Raw genomic sequence first — 23,731 nt, forward strand, 5'->3', positions numbered from 1 at the left:
TTACAAAGAAGCTCGGAACCCCCTACCATCCTGATGAAAACAGATTAAGCGAAAAGGAAGGCTTGTGCTTCTCTTCCACCCACCAAAACAAAATGCTATAGTTTTCTATCAGATTCTCAAAACCTCCTTCCTTTTTTGTTGTTCTATTCTTCTAATTATATCAAGGAAAGGTACCCTAATAGGGACTAAACTCTTAAAAAAAACAAAAACAAAAACTCACTGGATTCTAGCTGTCCCTCCTCCTCCTAGCTGCTGAGCAGCTTACATGAGCAGCTGCTGGGGCTGGCTCTGGCACAGGTCACGTGCAGACACCTTAAAAAGCCCTATGGTATGACTCCGTTCCCTGCCAAGCCCTATTTCTCCAGTACAGTAATCACCCATAAAGCAATGGTGGCACAGAGACTTAAAACAGAAGACTTCTGTTTTGGTGACTGCCCCTCGGAGTAGGAAGAAGCAGGAGAGTAGTGGAGAGAGCAGGTGGAGTAGGCGACAAAAATGGCATGAGAGACCAGACTGCCTGCCATCCTGATTCACGGATAGAAGATGCTTAAGGCACCACAATGAATTTAGTAATGAGAATGGAAAATATTCCAAGCAGCAGTAAGAAAGAATTCCTATATTCTCATGCTCAACTCAAACTACCTTCTCAAACACAATAAAGCCAGTTGTTTTTTTAAAAACATGGATTAGGGAAGCAGATAAACATTTCATAACTAACTATATTTTTTTTTCTCTCCGCACTTTTGACAATATTAGTGTACTCCCTGGAATGTCCTTCTTTTGTCATATCCAGTTATTTAAAACTATCTTTAAAAAAGTTATACATTCTGTATATTTAATGATTACTAAAGTAATCTTTGTTGACTGTAGAAACTTTGGAAAATAGATAAAAACAAAAAAAGATATTTGTCACCCTTTATCTTACTACAACGGTTACTTTTTTTTCTTGCATCCCTCTCCTTATAAAATTTAGTAAGAGATTGGATAATGGAGAACAAAGAAGAATTTTTTAAAATCACACCAATATGTATAAGCTGAAATGTTAGAAAAACAGTTGTGTCCATGATGGAATAGATATACTTTGGAAAGTTAATTGCACCAAGTTGATCCTCAGATGAACAGACAATTCTGTAGTAATTGCTATGCCCAAAAATGCACCATAATTTTTATCATACCTATCCAATTTCCTGGTAATAGTATTGCTATTCTCCATTTCTACTCTACTTCTCAAAGGAAATTCAGAGAGGTGCATAATATATAATTATTCTGATAAATATTGTCAAAACTGTATCTGTAAGACCATTTAAAAATATATTTTTAAAATGTACTATCGCATCATCTCTGTTCCAACCAGCATTTGAAGCCTACAAAGATCTACAATATGTGGGTTCCTATAAAATTTTGGACATATTTCTACAATGGTACTTATTTAACGTGATATAACATATTCCATCCTATATTTTTTAAATCCTATTTTTGGTGTATTTGCAATAACTGGATATCTTATATGCGAATATGTATTGGGCAATGTTACTGAATTGTCAACCAACATTTTACACGTCTTAGGAGATTCTAAAGCAGATAAACAAAAGAGGAGGACAATATTCCAAAGATCCTATGTTGTTGAAACAAGATAGAGAGTAAAGTATCCTCATCCAGGAAAAGGAAGATGAAGCCAATGTAACGTTCCAGCAACTGACTGGTACCTTCTTTTCAGGAGGCCCAGGCAAGGAACCAATTCTTTGCTACTTTCCTGCCTCTGACTTCAAGAGGCAGTACAACAAAAGCATGAATTGCCTGTGCCACATACCAAGTGCGTGATGCCATTATGATTGGCATTTCTCTCGTATTTGGCAGGGGCCACATCAGACACCAACCCTGCTCACATACCTTGATACTGTGTCTCTGCATGGCCCAGAAAGCAAAACAGATATTAAGAAGAGCAAACGCCACTACAACAATTATCTGGTACATCACAGGATCCACAAGACTGTAGAATCTTTATTGGTAAGAATATCCTGCGACTGGACTGAGAGGTGGAGCTCGAATGGGAGGGCTATAATGTGTTATCTTTGTTATCTCATAAGCTTCTGAATAAGAGCTTAGATGTCAGCAAAATTTAATAAGGTAAGTCAGGTAGTATTGGGTTAAGATTATTCTATGAACAGATACTAAGCTCCGTAGAATCTGGTTGAGTTTGGTGAGATACCTTCCTTGAAAAGACAGAGCTTTCAGAGCCAGTGGTCAGAAGGCCAGGTTCCCAGATACCACTTTCTAAGCATGAGACTCGGGTTCTGAGCTGGGCTGCGGACTCAATGAGTATCTCCTGAGGTAGGATGACTGTAGCCTCTACTACATCAGCCCTTAACTAGCCCTTATATTCTCCAAGTCACAAATTCCCTTCTAATCCCTAATGTTAGCTGCCTAACGTAAGCATAATTCAAAAACTTAAAATAATTTTAATTATCTATTTTGGACACAGACACCTATTTTCTAATTTTCTCATTTCCTCCTTTCACACCCAAATGTGCTATTAAAGAATGAAAATATACAAATGTGTCACCTAAGAGTTCTTGCCTCACCCCCTTTCCTTCACCGCCCCCCCACATGAAGTCATTTTTAGGTCCTATCAGTTATACTTCCCAAGTACATCATGAATCTCTGCTCGTCTCTCTGTCTCTACTGCAAACACCCTCATAAAAGCCACCATCATCTGGCTATAGGGCCTGGACCACCACAGTGGAGATCAAAATGATCTCCCTGCTTCCACTCGTGCTGTGTTGCAATCCATTCCTCACTCAGCAGCCAAAGTGGTCATCTCAAAATATAAATCATAACATAACACTTGCTTACAACCCTACAATCGTTTTGATCAGGTGCATATATGGGGAAAAAAAGCCAAAATCCTTTTTGTGGCCTTCAAAATTGTATCTGATCTGCCCCCCGCTCCTGTCCTTAGCCTAAAGCCACTTTCACCAAATGAATCAACACACATACCACCGCAGACAGGACAGGAAGCAGCACTCGCTGAGAGAGCAGTGTTACACAGACTGTGTGCAAAACTCATGAGCAAGCTGAATTTCTATATATTGAGTTTTATTAAAGGGAGTATCTCAATGTAATGAATCCGAAATCAAGGTAGCAGCACCTTTTACAGAATTCAATAAACATGCCTTTGTAGGTAATGGAGAATCAGTGAAGGGTTTTAAGCAAAGAATTCACTTGATCCTACCTGCATTTTAGATATTACAATTCTGGTTGCACTGTGGAGGATATATTGTAGGGTGAGGCTAGAAAGAGCAGCCAAAACATCTCAGGAAACAGCCTTGAGGTTCCTAACACAAACCTTGGTGGGGAGAGATGTCACTTAATTAAAGAGCTATTTAAGAGGTCAGACATGGCAAGGGAATCTGGCGGTGGGCTTAAGGCAGGAGAAGAGGTGCCCTCTCCCAGCTGTTCAGTCTGTCAAGGTCATGTACCTCTAAATTTCATTCTATCTTCAACCAGGACTCATGCCTTACGAGTTACATTGGACTTGAATAGCACCTACCATCTGTAAGATTTCTCACATGCCAGCCCCACAGCGACCTGCTGTTTCAGACACACCGAGGGTGGAATGGATCCAACTCAGGAGCCTTTGCTCCGGGTCTACAGTTCTGTTCTTAGCTCCTATCTTTCCAGCAGCTCAGGCACTTCTAAAAACACATCGCCCCAAATTTCTCAAGCCTTCTCTAAGGCTAACTGTGCTTAACCATTTTTCTGCCCAACAAACAAGGGGATATTACACTCCCATTAATAACTTTCAATCATTATGGCAGCCATTCTCAATTTGATGCAGGGGTGGGAGGTAGTGTAAGAATCACCAAGTGGCCTTTTAAAAAATTCCACAATCATTTCCCACCCCTGTTCTGATGGCCATCCACACAGCCAGTGAGGGAAGTGACTGATTGAAAAAGGGTTGAGAACCACCTATGTTTTACTTAAATACAAAGATAAGTGCCTATACAATTAATTCAGTAATTAAAAAGAAGAAATACTTTGCCAACCCATTTTATAAGAATAAGAATTCTGAAATATAACAGTAGTATCCCATAGTGAATTCTAAGAGAAACTACTGTGTTTTTGAAATTTTTTTTTCCTGTTGTTTCCTATGGTGATAAACATTTTCAGGTCTCAATCTACTTCTCAGCTGGAACTACGTATAGTTTAATGAGATAAATATTATGATGCTCTCCCTACTGAGAAAATCTCAGTGCCATTCTGAAAGGATTCGAAGAAAGGTAATGAAATTCTAGGAAAGAGCTTTAAAGCTGTCACTATTCAAATTCTTTAGGAAAAAAACCCTCATATTTAATATAATGACCAAAAATAAACAAAAAGCACATATTTCCTCTTTCTACTATCCCATCTCCACTTTTTTTTTAAATACAAAATTTTACAGAAAATATTGCATGTAACCCTGAAAGAGAAGTTAAGGTAAATGAGCAAGTTATAATAAAATAGAACATGCTGGCTTGGCAATTACATACAATAATACAGACTCTTCCAAAGTGTGGCACAGGAGATGACTTTAAGTAATCAGTAAGTTTATTTTAATGGTCACTAGAAATAACACAAGTAAGTCACCACATCTGTGAAGCCATAGGTTATTGCTGAGGATAAGATGAAAGCAAGCGGAGGAATTCGCAGGCTATCTTAGAGGCCCTATACTCAGAGACGCTCTTGTTTGGAGCCTGAAGTAAGTGAACCTTGTGACAATTTTTTTTTAATGTAATAACAACTTTGAGACATAATGCACAGACCATAAAATTCACCTTTTTCAAGTGTACAAGTCAGTGGCTTGAGTCTATTCACCATGTTGTACAACCACTACCTCTCTCTAATTCCAGAACATGTTCATCATCCCAAAAAAGAAACCCACAACTATTTGTAGGTACCTCTCACTCCTCTCTCCCCCTAGCTCCTGGCAACATCTAATCTACTTTCTGTCTCTATGGATTTGACTATTCTGGACATTTCAGAGAAATGGAATCTCACAATATGTGGCCTTTTGTATCAGGATTCTTTTGTTTTCAAGGTTCTTCCGTGTTTCAGCATGTATCAGTGCTCCACTCATGTTCATAACTGAACAATATTCCATTCATGACTATACTACATTTTGTTTACCCATTTATCAGCTGATAGATATTTGGGTTGTTCCCACTTTTTAGCTATTATAAGTAATTTTGCTATGAACGTTCGTGTACAAATGCTTATGCGGACAGATTTTCAATTTTCTTGGGTATATACCTAAGAGTAGAATTGATGGGTCATTTGGTAAATCTATGAATGTTAACCTACTGAGAAACTGAAAAATGATTTTCCAAGGTGGCTACATCATTTTACAATCCCACCAGCAATGTATGGGGCTCCAATTTCTCCATATCTTCACCAACACTTTATTGCCCTTTTTAAAATTATTATCATTATCGCCATCCTAGTGGGTGTTGAGTGGCCTCTCATGGTGGTTTTGATTTGCATTTCCCTAATGATTAGTGATGCCCACTTAATGCTCTGAAAGTCTGCATGGTACAGATAATACGTATCTCTAGTGTCCATCTCTCTAGTGTCCAATCTCATATAGTGCATTTCTTGGGGCATCACAACATGCTTTTTTATCCTCTGCTACTCTCCACAGCAGGTGTGGTTTATTATGGGCTCTTTCCACGCTTCTCATCTCCTGTCTTGTTTACCTCCCCAAAAGCCATGCCCTTTGCCTAATAAGCCTACTTCTTCTTCCTCCTACAAAGCCTGCAGCCCCCACTGCTCTGCGCCTGGTCTTCATCATGTTGCTCTTCCCATCCTGACAACACGAGTTCAGCTTTTCCTCACAGAGCCCTGCCCGCATCCCAGGAGACTGTCAGCCCTACCGCTACAGACTTCAGCTGTTTCCCTTTCTCAGTTCCCTCTTCTGTTTCCCAGTCTCACATTCCACATTTCCACACTCCCTTCTAATTTTTCCATATTCCAAACCACCTCTCCCTTTGACTGCAGTCTCCTCTATGCCCTCAAGTGCTCTCCACGTCCCTCCCTCCTAATACGCCTTAGGCTACAAGCCCCACAGGCCTAGTCCTTCACCTGCCCTTTCTCCTCAGCACTATTAAACGCTATCCCACTCACTTTCTCTGCTTCCTAGTCTCTCGCTCTAGTCTGAAGTCTGCCTGCCATTTGATTTGAAGATGAGAGAAAGCAATGATGGAGAAAACCTTTTCCAATTGAAGTGCTGTGATGACTAATATTATGTGTTTACCTGACTGGGCTATGGGGTATCCAGACTTTTGGTCAAACACTATCGTAGGTGTGTCTATGAGGGTGTTTCTACATGAGATTAACATTTGAATTGGTGGACTGAGTAAAGCAGATTGTCCTCCCTAAAGAGGGTGGGCCTCATCCACTCAAGTGAAGACCTACCGGTGTTTCCCCGAAAATAGGACAGGGTCTTTTAGTAAGTTGTGCTCCAAAAGACGCCTTAGGGCGTATGTTCAGGGGATGTCACCCTGAAAAACCTGCTGGGGCTTATTTTCTAGTTAGGTCTTATTTTTGGGGAAACACAGTAAATACAACAAATAAGGCGAGTAAGAGGAAACTTCTCTGTCCATCTGAGCTGGAACACTGGTCTTCTACTGCGCTGGGAGCGGAAGTACACCATCGGCTCTCCTGGGTCCCAGCCAGCCGACTACAGATCTTGGGACTTTTTAGTTTCCATCATCATGTGAGCCAATACCATATAATTAATCAAATTTATATATATACTATGATATATTGCTAAAATAAAAAACTGAGGCATATTTAAAATTTTAAGAGTTTATTTGAGCGAAACTTGATTAGAATCTGGCTGCACCAAACCGGAAGTGGTTAGGAGCAGCTCCACTACAAGGAGCTAGGGGATAGACTATTACAGAGGAGAGGTGGAAGCAACACTAGGAAATTATTTGATTGGCTATAGCTTAAAGCCTACTTTGGCTGTTTGTGACTGGTTGTCCTTAGGTTTAGATTTTTGTAACCTTGAGGCATTTATAGGTTAAGATCTGGGTTTGCTTATATAAGGCACCTTATAGGGCATTAGAGCCACCTCGGCCTCAGTCTAATTAATTTAAAAATATCTATCTATCTATCTATCTATCTATCTATCTATCTATCTATCTATCTATCATCTATCTCTCCTACTGCCTCTATTTCTGTGGAGAAATCTACTATAGTTGCTTAAGCCCTGGAAGCCCCTCACCCTACAGACAGATAGGCAAACCAGCAAAAAACATGCAAAGGAATTTAGATATGGTCTAGTGAACATAGAGAAAATGAGTACGTGCGTAGGGAATTACATTTATTAATAGTACCATAGCACTAAGCAAGATAAAAAGAAATAGGGAGAGCATGAAAGTCAGGAGACTACTAAAACAAGGTCTACATTGATTCCTACCTAAGAGAATAAAAATGAAAACCTAAAAGACATTTCAAAGAAAGAAACAAAACTACTTAAAAGAAAAAGAAGAGGAAAATTTAATTCCAAAGTTCCACTCTAAAAGGACGGTAGGGTCAGACAGGAATACTTGAGTCGAGAAAGGAAAGTAGGTTTTGGGGGGTTATTTCTTAATTCTTTGGCCTGTGGGAGATATCTGATGGAGAAGATGATTAATTCCGTTTTGGACATGTGGCATTTGAGGTGATGGCAGACATCCAGGTACAGATGACAATCTTAAAAGATGAAATGGACAGAAGCTTCCCAAAATTAATTTAGGGTTCTGCCATCCCACAGCAACATCTTATGCTCACCACAAAATATCTCTTGTCTTATTCAAGGGCATCACTTGGCAGTCGGAATCAAAGAAACTACCTACTGAACCATGTTTCTACTTGGCAGTTAGTTTATCAGCTTCATGACTAAAACCTTCAAATATCTCCCAAACTAAAGCTATTCATATAATCTATCAAGAACTTCCTTCCTTTCCAAAGTGATATAAATTTGGGCACTCACCCAACCTGAATGTTTACATTGTGATAAAATAAAGCCAAGAGACAAAAACAGAAGAACTTGACTATCATAAATATTCAGTGTTCGAACCACAAGACTGCTAGCCCCCGCTAGTCCCCCTAAGTGGGACTATGTCCTGCATAAGCCTGGTCTGGTGGGCGCTCACCAGTGTGTGCAAGACTTGGGTTTCTTCCTTCATGACACAACCACCACTTAAATAACCATCTGCCTCTCTCAAAGGGGCTAATAGCTTAATCAAATTGAAAAATTTCTTCCACAATATGGTTAAAAATCAATGTAGCATAACTTGAAACTGATAAAGGCTGCTGCCCAAATACACGTATACACACCATTACCACTGAAGCAAAGATCTAAAATCTTGGAGGTAATCTCCAAAGACCTTAAAATGATGGTCCTCTTGCTTATTGTACCATTAGGTAAAAGACTGGCAAGTGGCTCAGCAGTGACAATATCCAAAGTGCACAGTATTATATAGTGTAAGTTCTAACTTTCTGCTACCGTGTTTCTCCAAAAGTAAGACCTAGCAGGACCATCAGCTCTAATGTGTCTTTTGGAGCAAAGATTAATATAAGGCCTGGTCTTATTTTAATATAATATAAGACCCAGTCTTATAAGACCTTATTTTACGACCCGGTATAATATAATATAATGTAATATAATAGATATCGCATATTATTTTAATATAAGACCTGGTCTAATATAATATAATACCGGGTCTTATATTAATTTTTGCTCCAAAAGACGCATTAGAGCTGATGGTCCGGCTAGGTCTCATTTTCGGGGAAACACGGTAGCTTATAATAAAAAAGCCTTTCTTAGTACAATATATTACCATATATCTAATAGTGCTTGTGTGAAATGAAGAGGGAAAGTGTCTCTGCTAATCTGGAGAGATTCTCTACTTGTGTTTCAAATGGCAGGAAGAGCTCTTTTCTAATAACGCATATTAGGCTAGCACTTCTCTTCTTATTTTTTTAATCCCTTAAAAGTTTGTGGCTAATCATTGAAAAAGCTGTAAATGTGGGTTAAATTTTCCCCTGTTCCCAGCAAGCGTACATTTTGGCAGACTGTACTTTCCAAAAATGATCACAGTATTTCCCATGCCACATGCTCTTCTGCAATGTGACCCTGACACTCCCCCACCAAAAAGTAGCATCCAATTCTCCTCTCAAATCCAGGCTGGACTTAATGATTCACTTAAAACCAGCAGAATGTGACAAAGTGATAATAAATGCCTCTTGAGTCTAAATCCACAGAAACCTTGTAGCTTCTTTCTCAGCCTCTGGAAGACTCAGTCTGCAGATGCCACCGTGGTGTGAAGAGCCCACGCTGCAGGGAGGACACACAGGTTCTCTAGTCAACGGCCCCCACTGAGCCCAGCCTTCAAGTGAGTCAGCTCAGTTCAGGCACCAGGTGAGTGAAACAGTCATCTCAGAAGGGCATTCTCGAACCCCCGCTGCTTCACCTCCCAGCTGATGAAGTCCCACGCTGCCAGTCTAGTCTTTCCATCTGAGAACACAGACATTGTGGAACAGAACAAACCCTCCCGCACTGTCTTTTCTTTAAATTCCTAACCCAAGAATTTGTGAGAACAAAATGGTTGTTGTTCTACATTAAGTTTTTTGCATGGTGTGAAAGACAGCAACAGGTAACCAGAGGAGTAATCGATAACCGGAATATGTATGTTAGCTAACATGGCCTTCCCTTCATTTTAATGACCATAGTCCACATTTTTCTTTCCCTTTACTGAAATATTCATTCCCAAATTTAAAAAAAAAAAAAAAATTGCCAGCAATAAATGTCCATTCTTAATTTCCCTATTTATTTTGACAGTTCAACTTTAGAAATCATCATATCCAGCTTACTTGTTTTAAAAGCTTCTTTGTAATATCCTCTCTTCTTATTGGAATTATTTGTTTTTTCATCCTTTCATTCCAACCTGTGTTTCAATTAGGTCCTGACTAAAGACATAATTACTTGAAGCAAGATGCTGTGCACCCAACTATGACCGTGATAAGTAAACACTATGTCAGGCATAAGAATTATTCAGCACTTCACATAAACAAAGCTCTGCACTAATACTTCAGATGTTTGTCATTATAAATGCTTTGTTAATGAGAGTTGGCGATACTGAATTTTCATATGTCTACTATCATCCACAACTATTATTTTGCCAGACGAACACATTTTAATATTTCCAACAAAGACTTATTTTTGTTTGATATGTAATCTTAATGTAAACTCTTCAAACCCTTGCATTTTTATAAACATAGCCTATTTTATAACTTGCTGCTACATTTACTACATACAAATTGATCACTCACAAATCACAGTATAAAAAAATCAAGCTGTTCATTTTCCTGACAGAACTTCATGTTCTTAATCAGTCTGTGTAATGATTTAGCAGAGAAAAACTTAATCCTGTTGTTTCTAAGTATTCAGTCACTTCTAGATTAACATTTAGTCTTTTCAGAAGATATTCAGTTAAAATCAGGTATTATCATCTCAGTTACAATTTAAAGCTCCCTCCTAGAAATCTTTGCCAACCAAGGAGCTCCCTTCCACTTTTCCCCCTGCTTAGCTGTGCCCTGAATGGAATGCAGGGGTGGCTGCATGGAGATTCTGCTTTTTTACTGATGCATATTGAGGGTGGGCAAGTTGCATATCTGGTCAATATATTTTCTAGCTGGTTCTGGAAGGTGTAGAGAGAAAACATGTGCCCAGGCAGCTGAAGGCACTGAAGGCACAGTGGCTGATATAATAGCCCAAGCAGTCTAGGAGACAGATAAAGAACAAAGGAGGGGCTGATGAATGGGGAGAAAAATGAAGAGACAAAGAACCAAAGGGACTGGAGAATGGGAAACATTTGAAAAAGGGAGAGAGAGCTGAAAGGTTAAGAAGTTCATTTGTTTAATCAACAAATATTTACAGAATACCTTCCATGTAGTTATTCGGGAGTTTAAAATTGAGAGGAAAATGTGTACAAGTAGCTTGAAAGGGTCATGAACTGTGAGACTAGGATGGGCCATGCATGGACAGTAACTCTCCACTGAGGGTGAGAAGCAAGGAGTGGTGCGGGCAGAAGAACCACTTGGCTTAAACCTCAAGAATTGTATTTACATAAGAGTCTAGGAGTAATGGTGTACTAGTTGCAATGAGAGCTGGAAGAGAGAAGATGTCATCTCCAGGATCTCTCTGGTTGATGAAACGTGTCAGTGGTCACCTGCAAAGGCAGCAGAAAAAGCAGTATGCTGGGAAGAGAGCCAGGTTTTCAAGTAAAGTAAGGAGATAGAGTATTTTATAAAGAGACATTTGTTCAGCACGGCATAAGAGTTCTAGAGAACAAGTATAAAAACCAAGCAAGTGTCCAGGTAAAAACAGCCCACAACTGCCTGAGGATAAGTTGGATGACACAGACGCCTGCATCTGGAGCCAGAATTACCTACATCCTCAGAACCCCATTTCTGCCCCTCACAACCAAAGACATGAATTCTTTTCCAACAGAAGCCATACTTGATGTTGTGCCTCTCGCATCGTGGGATCTGGAATTGACGTGGGCATTCACATAGATGCCCCATGCTGCCCTCTACAAAAGGCAACACGGCAGCCAGACAAACCGAGGTTCAAATCCCTGCTCTTCTGGCAGCATGTCCTTGAGCAAGTGACTTAACCTCTCTAATACTCAGCTTCCTCATGAGTATCAACCTTAGGGAGCTATAGTAAGAATCAAAGATCGTAAGAAACAGCATATAATGACTGCTTAAAAATGGTATTTACTGGTATTATTCCCAATCATTGTTCTTCCCCCATAATGAAAAATGCCTCTGGCTTTATGACTCATCCTATTAATCAGCTTATCCCTCGCCCTGCCTCACACAGTAATTAACCAGTCACTGCCCCCCTCCAGTGGAGATTTAGGTGGGACTCACAAACTTCCCTCCTGTCCCAACCCTGCTATTTATTATCTTCGGACGTTTCAAAATGCTTGAGGAATCCACAAGAGCAGACTGACAGTGCTTTGGGACTCCTAACTCTAAAAACCTTCACTCCCCTATAGACATTCTCAAGACTGCAGCCTGGATCGTTATAACTTATTCCACCTCAAAGGCCTTAACATAGCCCCTCTCACGCTCAACTCCTTGCCATCACCCAGCCACCTCTGGGCGTTCTCTACACAATGGTCCTCCCAACTCCTACATTTTCCTTCATCTATGAGTTCCATCCTAGCCTCACTTCCTTCCCTATAGCACATAACTGATGGTACACTAACCAAACTACTCTCCATCAAAGCAGTTTAACTCTCTTAAACCCCAGTTCTTCTGTTATACCAATTAAGCAAAACTCAGACTCTGGATTAATCCTTTACTAACCTGCCGTCTCTCCTACATTGGGTAAACAATGGCCCTCCCCACAGGCCTGCATAGAACTTTGCAGAAAACTGGGAAGCATTCAAATTGATACCAAATGTCACATTTATTTTTTTCTTGGGACATCAGACACCTTGCTGATCCTTCTACTTGTCTCTCTATGGTCAGCTATTTTCTCTTCCTTTCCCCAGACATTATTTTAAATGTTTTCTACTCTGCTTAAGTCCTCAACCACTCAAGATTTTAATCACCACCTATATGCCAATAACGCTAAAATTTTTATTTCTAGTATGGATCTCTCCTTTGGCTTAAGATACATATCCAAATGTTTGCTAAATATTTCTACCAGAGTATACATGGTCATTGCAAATTCTCTGAACTCTCTGTATCTCTCCCGCCAATTCTGCTTCTCTCTTGGGGTAACCAGCCTCTAAAATGGCCCCCAATGAGCTCTGTCTCCTGATACTCAAATCTTTGTGTAGTCATCTCCTCCATTATGGGTCCTCTGTGTAACCAACAGAATATAGCAAAGGTGATGATAGGTCACTCTGAGGTTCTCATGAAAAGGCTCTGACTTCCATCTTGGTCTCTCTCTCCCCCGACCCCCTTGGATCACGTTCTAAGGAGAGGCCCATGGGGGGAACACTAGTCTCCTACTAACATCCACATGAGTGAACGCAGAAGTGGAACCTCCAGCCCCAGGTAAATCTTTATTTAGCTCGATGGCAACCTCATTAGAAGCCCAGAGCCAGAACCACCCTGCAAGTGGACTCCTGAACCTCAGGAACTGTGTGAGATAGTAAATATTCGCTGTTTTAAAGCTGCTAAATTTAGGGACAATTTGTTACACAGCAAAGGAAGTCAGGATAAGAAATATAAGACTAACTATATGCCAAAGACAGTCGATATCTGAACAAATATAGTTTCTTTCTAAGTTTCTAAGTTTCTTTATGTTGCATAAAGTTAATCCAGAAACTTCCAACCAAATGTGCTGTAGCCTCAGAGAGTATAAGACTTCTAGCTATCTTTAGGTACCTAGACAAAGGCTTTTAACAAATCCAACTCCCACACTGACAGTTTGTGCTGGGAGGGAAGTAACTGAAAATATATTTTAAGCTACACACACACACACACACACACACACACACATACACACACACACACAGAGAGAGAGAGAGAGAGAGAGAGAGAGAGAGAGAGAGAGATACGACTTTATTTTAACTAAATTAAAATAAATCAACATTATATTTTAAAGGTTTCACTCCACCCAATAGAATAATTTGTACATTTTATTCCTTTCTCTGACCTGGAGCAATGTGTTCGATTCAAGTTTAGATTATGAAGATTACAAACACGGAGAGAATCTGACTGTAATTTTATCCCATGCTTATGATTGTAGGTAACTGGCAACTTTGACAAAAGATGAGTATTACTGCCCCCACTGTCCCTTCCTCCCCTCTCCCATGAGAGCGTTTAGGGAGATGGGAAGAGTCAAAGTCACAATCATGTGAGGGTGGCTAGGGTGGAAATAAGAGTCCTGCTCACACAGGCCCATGACAATAGCTGACAAACCAGAGCAGGAACTAAGTAAACAGCAGATGCAAAGTTTTGCAACCATTTTTAGATACAGTGGACCCTTATTATTTGTGAATTCACATTTCCAAATTTACCTACTTGCTAAAATTTATATGTAAACTTCAAAATCTAACACTCAGGCCTGAGTTATAGTGCGGTTGGCCGTAAGTTCACTGTTAATTAATAAAAAAAGATATATTAAATAAAATGTCTTTAAATAGAAGTACACCTAAAACAAGGTTACATATTGATTGCTTGATGAAAATGTGACCAGAGGGTGTCAGCAACGTAACCCTGTACTTCCCCTAGAACCTAACTTGACAGTACATAACTGCTTCAAATAATGAGAATCAACTGTTATTTTATATTTGCTGCTCAAACTTTACTTTTGATAGCTGTGGCCCTTAATAATGTAGAACAGATCTCCATCGGAAGGGAAAACATACATCAAGACATACTTAATTGTTAGACTACGTCAGCAGAGGCTGAAGCAAGGCAGAGGGGTCTGGGGAATGGGTAGAAATTAAAATTTATCGACCTCCTCTCCTACACAAATTATCTCATTTAATCTTTACAATAATTCTGAGATATGCTTTGTTATTCTCATTTTACAGATGTGGAAACTGAGGCTCTGAGAGGTTAAAACACTTACTAAAGGTCACACGCTAGTAACTGGGGAAGCTGAAATTCAAACCGGAGTCTGTGGGACCCCCTGAGCCACACCTCTGGCCCGAGCAATGGGCACTCTGCTCTCCCACGGGGACAGACGGCTCTGGGTGTGTGTCTCTCTGTTTGTGCATGAGACTGAAACCTGACACAGACCCATTAGCCCCAGGATTCAGAAGACTGGAATTTACCTTAACCCCCACCTGGCCCTGGGCAGAGATGTTACAGAGAAGGTTGTCAACATTATTCTTTAAATTATTCTTAAAAACCATATTAAAGAAGTTGGAAGGCACTAGCATAGTTTATCTAAGACAATCAGATATATAAATTCTGATATATATATATATATAAATTCTACCCAAAACAAACCAAACAGGAAAAGTTGCCCATAATTCAACATTTAAAAATTTGTCATACTAAATTAATCCATTGATTAAAATGTTCACCTACTTTATTCTGGTCACATTTTCACAAAAGTCAATTAGAAAACAATGAGAAAGTATATAGTCTAAAAATGGCACAGTAAATGAACAGTGCTGATTAACAGGGCCTGGCACAGTATCTCACGCACTAGGCAGTCAACACAAGTTTACCAACCATGTGGATCTGGATCTGGATCTACCAACCACATGTGCTCTACTCTAGTTATATTTCAGTACATCTTCTTTTGTTACTCTGAGTAGACCATTACATAAAACACACACACACGCCTTCCTTTCAAAATTACACATACTCTGTATATGTAGTGTTTCACTAGGCATTCTTATTCTAAGAATAAGAATAGAATACTATTTAGTGTTTTGGTTATGAAATATTTTTTGAAAGAAACGAGACTCTGTTAGGACTGTGCTTAAGGAAAATCAGATGAAAAATGCAAATACCTGTGAACCTACAGATACACATTCAGCAGAATCAACAAAATCTTCTCAGTCATAAAGCGCAATGTCTAGAATATATAAATATTCAAACTTTGCACTTCATTTTATAAGAGAGACATGGCAAACAAAAAAGTCACCAAAATTCCTCAGAAACAGAAGTTCAGCCTTTGCCGTAGGATTAGCATAAATGTGGCCTTCTCTCCTCTCCATTAATGTGATGGGAAATTACGAATGTACCAAAACCACAGTTACAGACTGCACAACCTATTAGAAGTCCAGAGGTTCTGCAGTAGATGGCAGAGGCACACTGGTTTCACTCTCATCAAAAGTCTGTGGTTCATATGGTAAGTAAAACATGGTTCCAACATGAGAAAAAACCACCAACAATTCTGTGGCCTCTTAGGAACTAAACGAGTAATACTAGTCAGAAAGAAGGCCGACACAGGGCGAAGAGACCTGCTATGACAGCTGCCCCTCTCCTGCACCAATCCAGAGACCTGGGTTCCTGTTCAGGTTCTGCCAGCGACAAGCAGTGTCATCTTCAAATGACTTTGGACCCTCAACCTGCACACCTATAAAATGAAAGGGTTAGGATTTTTTAACTCTAAAGGCAGCACCCCCGCACCCCCCCCCTTTTTTGGGACAATTGATAAATAGTATATCATGCTTTTGTGCCCAATAGTAAAATATAAAAAATTAATTCAAACCACTCAACTCTGACTAAAAGATTACATCTAAGCTACTACATAATAGAATGCAAAGCCACAATGTAATAAAGGAGGGGAAAAAAGATGTGGCATTTAGCATGCACTCAGCTGAAACAACCCAAGTCATAACCAAAAATGAATATTATTATGAAACAGTATCTAGGTCATTCAAACAAACCAACTAGTGAAAAATCAATTGTATTTAACGTACAGAGAACAAGATTGTTTGAAAATTTCACTGGTTTTGGTATTATATAAACACATTCTGGATTGGGATTGATAGTAAAAGCAGAGTTAGTATTAAATGATTGATTTGAGACGTTATCATTTGCTAAGAATCTGCTATATCAGTTACCTACATTTTGAAATGACAATATTTATATTTTAGACAAAGTGCTTTATATTTTTATTTTTACATCAAAAATATAAGTATATAATGAGATGACATAACTTTTTGAAGCAGTTTAAGGGGAAACCAATAATCATTTAAACATTTAAGAGAAATTGAAGTCAGATGAAATGATCTAGCATTAACCGGAAGAGTAACAGATACAATTCCTCAGAATTGTTTACTACTGACTTTCCCTACTTTGTAACAGAATTACTTGGTACAGCATCAGCATCACCACCGTCACCACCACCACCACCGCCACCATCATCTTCAATAAATATTTACTAAGCTTTTATACTGTGCAAAGCATTCATATTAAGGTTACATGAAATATAAGATACAGTCTCTACAGCTGAGGAACTTGCAAAGATCAAATCAAAAGGACAAGGTACATTTATAAACACAACAAACAGTATTTTTCAAATTTGTATTATTAAGTATCAAAGAAGTACAGACAATAAATACTATAGTAATTCAGAGTAAGGCAAACCCAAAAAGGCCCAGGTCGGTCACAGCAGCTTTCAGGAGGGACAGAAAAAGAGGCGGAACACTCGATGCTAAGCACAGAAAACATAATACTGCCTGCTCTTTGGAGCCTTATACTCCACCTTATACTAGTTCTGTCAGTGATAACCGGACTGATCTATATCAAAAGTGCAGTCAACTAAAGAGACATTGGCTGAACAGTGAACATAACAGGATATTAAAAGGGAAGTTTCCATTGAGAACCAAAAACAATGAATCTTCCAAAATTTCCAAAGGAGGCAGTCTAAAGAGAGGAGTGTTGAGGAGTGTTATCTGCAACCCCCAACACCAATGAGAGAAGCTTCAAGATTACAGAGCGGAAGGTGAGAGAAGGGTTCCTTGGCGAGAGCGATGGGAACAAGAGCCCTTGCCTTCAAGGGGGAGGGTGGAGGTGGATGCTTATCCCTCACCTAAAGCCTGGGGGAAAAGGCTTTAATGGGACCACTTGAAGAGCCTGGTATTATCATGTCTCTTACACACTGAAGAACATAATTGAACTAGCACCTGATTCATACCTGGAAAATCTAAAGGATGAAAAGCTGGATGAAGAGGTATGTGAAGGCAGAAGAGAGCTGGCTGAATTGGAACCACTTCCAGAGTTTGCCCAGGCAAAGAATGAGTGCTCCCTATGGAGCATGTGGGTGGGCCCTATGGGAGAGAGAGAAAAAGCTGGTGTGGGGTCACCTAAATCCATCCAGGAATGTTCCCTGGAGCTTGAACAGACCTCTGCAAAATGAACATGAAGGTCCTGCCAGATCCAAGAGGCTTAGAGGAGTAAGCAACCAGCCAGAATACAGATGCTTTCTCACTCTCAAGCAACCTGAGTTAGGAATCTCTAGCAACTGAGGTAGGAGGTAGAGGAGCCACATCTGCTGCTGCTCTTTTCTCTCCTCCCTTCTCCCTCGTCCAACTTGGGAGGAGTCAGAAACCAAGACTGGTGAGACAAAGCAGGAGTAGAAAAGCCAGGTCAGAAGAAAACAGCCGCTGATGCCCCCCTTCCCCAATAACTGACTTTCCCCTTGCATTAGGCAGAGGCAGGGAGTGGGCATGGCGGAGGAACTTGACCCTTAATTCAGTTTGGTGTGGGGTTTTTATTTGTTGCTACTGGACATTCTAATAATCAAGATCTTTGCAACTTAGTTACTAAAGGACAATTTGCATTATCTAAAAGTAACTAGAAAAGTCAAGTTGATCCACTGGCAGGGGATGAGCCAACCTCACAGAGTAAATGGAAAGGAACCGTAAATGACAAAAATAAAGCTGTTTTATAATCACATTCCACAAGTCCTGCTTTTCTTTTTTTTTTTTTAAACATTTATCATTTATTTTTAAGTAACTTATTTAGCTAGTGCCCTATTGATAGACATTTAGGTCATTTCTATTTTTTTTTTTAAATAGGGGAAGGGGAACAGGACTTTATTGGGAACAGTGTCTACTTCCAGGACTTTTTTCCAAGTCAAGTTGTTGTCCTTTCAATCTTCGTTGTGGAGGGTGCCGTTCAGCTTCAAGTTGTGTTCTTTCAGTCTTAGTTGTGGAGGGCACAGCTCAGCTCCAGGTCCAGTTGCCGTTGCTAGTTGCAGAGGGCGAAGCCCACCATCCCTTGTGGGACTCGAAGAATCAAACCGGCAACCCTGTGGTTGAGAGGACGCACTCCACCAACCAACTGAGCCATCTGGGACCTCATCGGCAGCTCCGCTCAAGGTGCCGTGTTCAATCTTAGTTGCAGGGGGCACTGCCACCATCCCTTGCGGGACTTGAGGAGTTGAACCGGCAACCTTGTGGTTGAGAGCCCACTGGCCCATGTGGGAATCGAACCAACAGCCTTTGAAGTTAAGAGTTAGGAGCATGGAGCTCCAACCACCTGAGCCACCAGCCGGCCCTTCAATCTAATGCACTCTGAAGAGTCCTGCTTTTCAATCTAATGCACTCTGAAGAGTCAACACAGTGGAGAGTAGAGAAGTACACAAAGGGGATCCGATAAAACAGAAGTCAACCTATCCAGCTTCTCTGCCTATGCTGAGATGGTTCAGTTATTAACAATTCCAGAAATTAGCCACAACGTGATTCAAGAATCTATTAGTAATTCTTAAAATTTGACATGAGCAACTTAAATATAAATGACTTGCTTTAAAAGGCAGACTGTGTCTTGCTACTGCTGTATTTCTAACACTTAGCAAAGTGCCTCTTACATAAAAGGTGGTTCCAGAGATGGCAGCTATGTTAGATTCTTAGGAAACAGAATTTGAACAAATACATCTGCAGCTGAGACTGCTTTTTAGTTAGTTAAAAATATGTTGAGACCCACTCTCTGCAAAATTATACTACAGATTACTTTCACCCTTATCCTTTCATAGACTGACGAATCTCTGAAAAATGCATGTTGTATTTTTCAATACTACTACAACAATACAGAATAAGTGTGAAAAATTTAAACTTTCTAATAGAAAAAAAATTACTATACACATTTTTAAAGAGTTTAGCAGGAAACTCTCAAAACAGTCACATGATGCTATTAAATGTAGAGAGGAGCATTTTTAAAATATTCAGTATTTTACTAATATTTTGTTTGCTGGCTTACTATCTTAGAGAGTTATAGCATCAATCTTCTTTTAAAGACTAGAAAACAGAGGCTTCGAGTTGAGTGAACTGCCAGTGGTCATACTGCTAGTAAGTGGCACAGCCGGAGTTTTAAGTCAAGACAGTGTGTCAGATTCCCAAGCCATGCTGACGATAATGCTAAAGAGGTGAGCATACTGACTCATTCCAAAAGAAATAAAATCCTATTTAATGTTATCTTTATAATGTCTAACTTTGAAGTATAAGCAATTGTCAAGTTCCAAACTATAGTTCTGGTTAACATACCTATGCTGATACGGATTTATTAATAAACTCTTCAGAAGTGAAAATTCTATATAGCAAATACCAGTCTAACAATTCATATATTACCCATGATATCATTCTTATGATACAGTATTTACAATGTGGATGTGACCGCAAAATTTGACAGTTTCTAAAATGGTACATGAAGGAGGCAGGTCTTACTGCCTATTTCAGAAACTGAAGGGGTAGTCCTATCAGATTGCTTCTTTCTCACACCTTATCTGAGTAATAACTCTAGCTATTTCAGTATAAGTCAGTGTTTTTTCCAACCTAGAATCATCCCCCCACCCTCACCCCAGGAACATCTGGCAATGTCTAAACAATGCTTATTGTCATGACTGTGTTTGTGGGCGGGGGTTGCTATTGGAACCTACTGGGTAGCACCAGAGATGCTGCATAGGACAGCCCCGCCCGTTCCCAACACTGAATTATCCAGTCCAGAATGTCAACAGTGCCGAGGTTGAGAAACTCTAGTAAACGGATTAAATGTCTGAGGCACTTAGCAGAGCGAGTGGTGCAAGTGTTTAAAAACTGTAACCATAAACACTAAATCAGGAGTCCCCAGTTACACTCAGTAAAGATTAGGTGCAGCACTCAAGCTGTGACGAGAGCACTGGCCTGGGGACAGCCTCCTGCCTCATTAGATTTGAGGCAGGTAGTGGAAAGAGAGAAAGTGACAGCAACTTCTATCAATACTCCCACTTAAACAGTTGCGCCACATTATTTTTTTTTCTGATAAAAGAACAGGAAATTGAAAAAGCATAAGTAAAAAGAAAAGTAGTGTACTGGAGAGATGAGAAACTTCTTTTATAGAACTGTACACAGTTCCACTACCAACTTATTGAAGGTTTTTATTAGTTAGAGCAGGGCTCTGCAGGATGATGTAAAATAAAAACAATGGATGTTGTGGACACACCATAAGAGAAGATCAGAATAAATAAATATCCATGTGCTTACTTTTGGACATCAGTATTCGGAAGATCAAACACGATTTCAGGAACCCTAGCTTTTAGCTCCCAAATGTATAAATGTTTTGATGGTATAGTGTTGTTCCTTCTTGTGCCTTCCTTTCTCTGAATTTGGGGATCCTGTGTCACAAGAGGACACAGTAAAAACTGGACACATAGCAACCTCCCTGATATAAAACAAAAAGTCTAACTTTACAGAATGGTGCCTTGCTTTGCATGGTTGAGTACGTATACCCACCCTCTCCCAATGCTCTTGCATTTGATTCCTCGTTCTTTAATCCTTTTACCTTTTTTTTCCTACCCTCAATCACATTTCTTCATCAAAATATTTTACCCTCTTTTCATCCTTTTCACTCCCATTTCCTTCTTTTCCTCTCTTGAACTCTGTTTTCCTTTACTTTCTCAAAACTGCTAACTAGTAATGGAATTATATAATGAGAATTTTGTGGTGAAAGAGTCAGACTTAAGAGGTTATCTAGTAATAAACCCCCATAACGCGCACCTCTCTTCAGCATACCAACAAGGGTCCTAAAAACTGGTTCGCTGATTGAGCTTAAACGCTGTAGGGTCTATTACCCCTATGAATTTTCAGAAACCACCAATCACTCTTCTCACTTAATGGATATTGAAAGATTGCTCCTGATATCTAAACAGGACAATATAATCAATCTAAATTCCTCTTGCTTCACAGATATCAACTCTTTCTCATTATCAACGTTTACTAAACTTGTAAACGCTTGCCATCCAAGTACGGTCCTAAACAACAGTTGGCCAAATTTGCAGGCTATTTGCTCTTTGAAAATTAACTTCTGATAAATTGAAACATTTAACTGAATGCAGACACATGATTCATCTAATAAACCTTGGTTGACATTTTGTCAGGATAAGGAATGACTCATTAAGTCCCCAAAACTGTCTCACTCGGTGTTTTACCCTGCTACATTGCTCAGATTTATTCTCCCTTTAACTACGTAACCTGTAAAAAAAAAAGCTGATTAATTCCAAAGATTCCGGGTCATATTGGGTAAACACGGTACTGTACTTCATACAGTCCTGTAGTGTAATGCCTCGTGGAGCCTTGGCAGACGCGTGAAAGCAAAACTAACGAGACTGATTACTGTGGAATAAAGGGAGTAGATCCTAAGTCGTTCTGTGCAGGCTTAACCCCCTAAAGGGCAGCCGGGTACAGGTCCCATAAACCCCGCCGTGCCGTTGAGCTGTCTAGTTTAAATGAACGTTGCCAGATTCCCCCGAAGTTTGAACGGTTTTTGGAGGCAAGTCTCCAGCTGTTGCTTCCCTATTACAGCTCCGGCCGACTGGCCCCCGGCGCAGGGCGCGCAGCCTCCCAGCCGGACAGGTGAGCCCCGCGGGGCCCGCGCCGAGTCGCCGCCGCACCCACCGCCAGCCCGCCCGTACCTTGGTGAGCTGGGCGATTTTCTTGCTCATTTTCAGGTGCAGGTCCTGGCTGTAGTCCATGCCGTGTCCCGCCTGCTGCGCGGCGGCCGGCGAGGGCGTGCATTTGGTGGCCCCGGCCGCCGCGCCGCCGTAATAGTGCTGCTGCCAGCTCATGCCTGGGGTCGCCATCTTCCCAACAGACCCCGGCCAGGGCACCTGTGCCCGCGCTCGGGGGCGGTCCGCGGATCAACGGCGTCTGGGAGGCAAGAGCCGGGGCGGCCGCTTCCAGACTCGACCCCCGGCGCCTTCCAGCCGCAGCGGCAGGCACCCTCCCGCCCGCGATCCCCGGGTCGGCCCCGTCCTGGGACCGGGCGGCCCCTCCGGCCCGAGGCCGTGGCCGACACCGGCGCGGGACACACGCCCCGGGTCCGGCGGCAGCAGCCCGGGGCCCGGCCCGCTGTCGCCCGCTTTTCGGCTCGCACCCGGCGGAGGGGTCGCTGGCAGCGTGGCCCCACAGGTCCCACTCCCACCGGGTACCAGGGACCCAGCGAGACGGCCGCCGGGGAGCTGCGGAGGGAGGAGGAGACGGGGCGGGCTGCTGCGGGGGGAGGCGGGGACACTGAGGGGGACGCGGGAGCGGCGGAACCACCGTTACCGGGGCGCGCGGTTCGCGGCCCGCAGGGCGCGCGGGGTTGGCGACGTCATTTCCCCGCAGCCAAGCCCCGCCCCGCGCCGCCGCCAACCCCGCAGTCCCGCTATTTGTGCTGGAGCCGCGCGAAGGGCGCGCTGGGACGCCGCCGCCAGGTGTTGCCCCCTGCGGAGGGGACTGCCGAGCCCCGGCGGGTGGGTAAACCCCGAGTGCCTTGCGTGCAGCTCTAGGTAAAATATTCGGCCAGAGATGATGGGGTCGTGGTCACCTTCGCTTTGCAGAAGGCGCGCCGATTTACTGAGCCTTTCCACGTGCATTATCGCGTGCAACTGGCCCCAGTGGCTCTTACCCCCAGAGCTGCACGTTCACATCCAGCTCCCTCCCAGCGCTGACTTCAGCGACGGAGACGTGAGCACTGAAGTCGCAGGAATCCGATCATCTCTGCCCTGACCGACCCTTCCAAACTCACACAAACATGGTTGTTATAGGGTCTTAGGCCGACCTACCGTATTACGGCCCTGGCACTGTCCCTCATTCAACATCAAGTATCTGTGTTGAAAGAGCATCAATTGGTATAGCATCAAATCCCCACTTTTTCCCAGTTGAATGGAGCCTAAGACAATTATATATGAAATCTAGATGGCTGGAAATAAAGGGGAATAACAAAAGATGGAACAAGATGTCAGTTCCGTAAGGAT

At 41.5% G+C, this 23,731-nt stretch overlaps 1 protein-coding gene across 15 annotated transcripts in view; it reads right to left on the reverse strand.

Moving 5' to 3' along the window:
* The window catches only part of FAM184A (family with sequence similarity 184 member A), a 98,931-nt gene extending 75,891 nt beyond the window's left edge, over window positions 1–23,040 (reverse strand). For 13 of the 15 annotated variants that reach the window (XM_033103364.1, XM_033103363.1, XM_033103357.1 and 10 more), the window contains exon 1: window positions 22,406–22,710. In XM_033103364.1, coding sequence (XP_032959255.1) covers window positions 22,406–22,573 — 168 coding nt within the window. In that variant the 5' untranslated portion in view covers window positions 22,574–22,710. Of the gene's footprint in view, window positions 1–22,405 lie in introns of all 15 variants that reach the window. The other 2 variants (XM_033103360.1, XM_033103358.1) reach the window with 1 other exon arrangement.
* Window positions 23,041–23,731: the final 691 nt, after the last annotated feature.

The sequence above is a fragment of the Rhinolophus ferrumequinum genome, chromosome 3 (assembly GCF_004115265.2).
Source record: "Rhinolophus ferrumequinum isolate MPI-CBG mRhiFer1 chromosome 3, mRhiFer1_v1.p, whole genome shotgun sequence".
NCBI lineage: Eukaryota > Metazoa > Chordata > Mammalia > Chiroptera > Rhinolophidae > Rhinolophus > Rhinolophus ferrumequinum.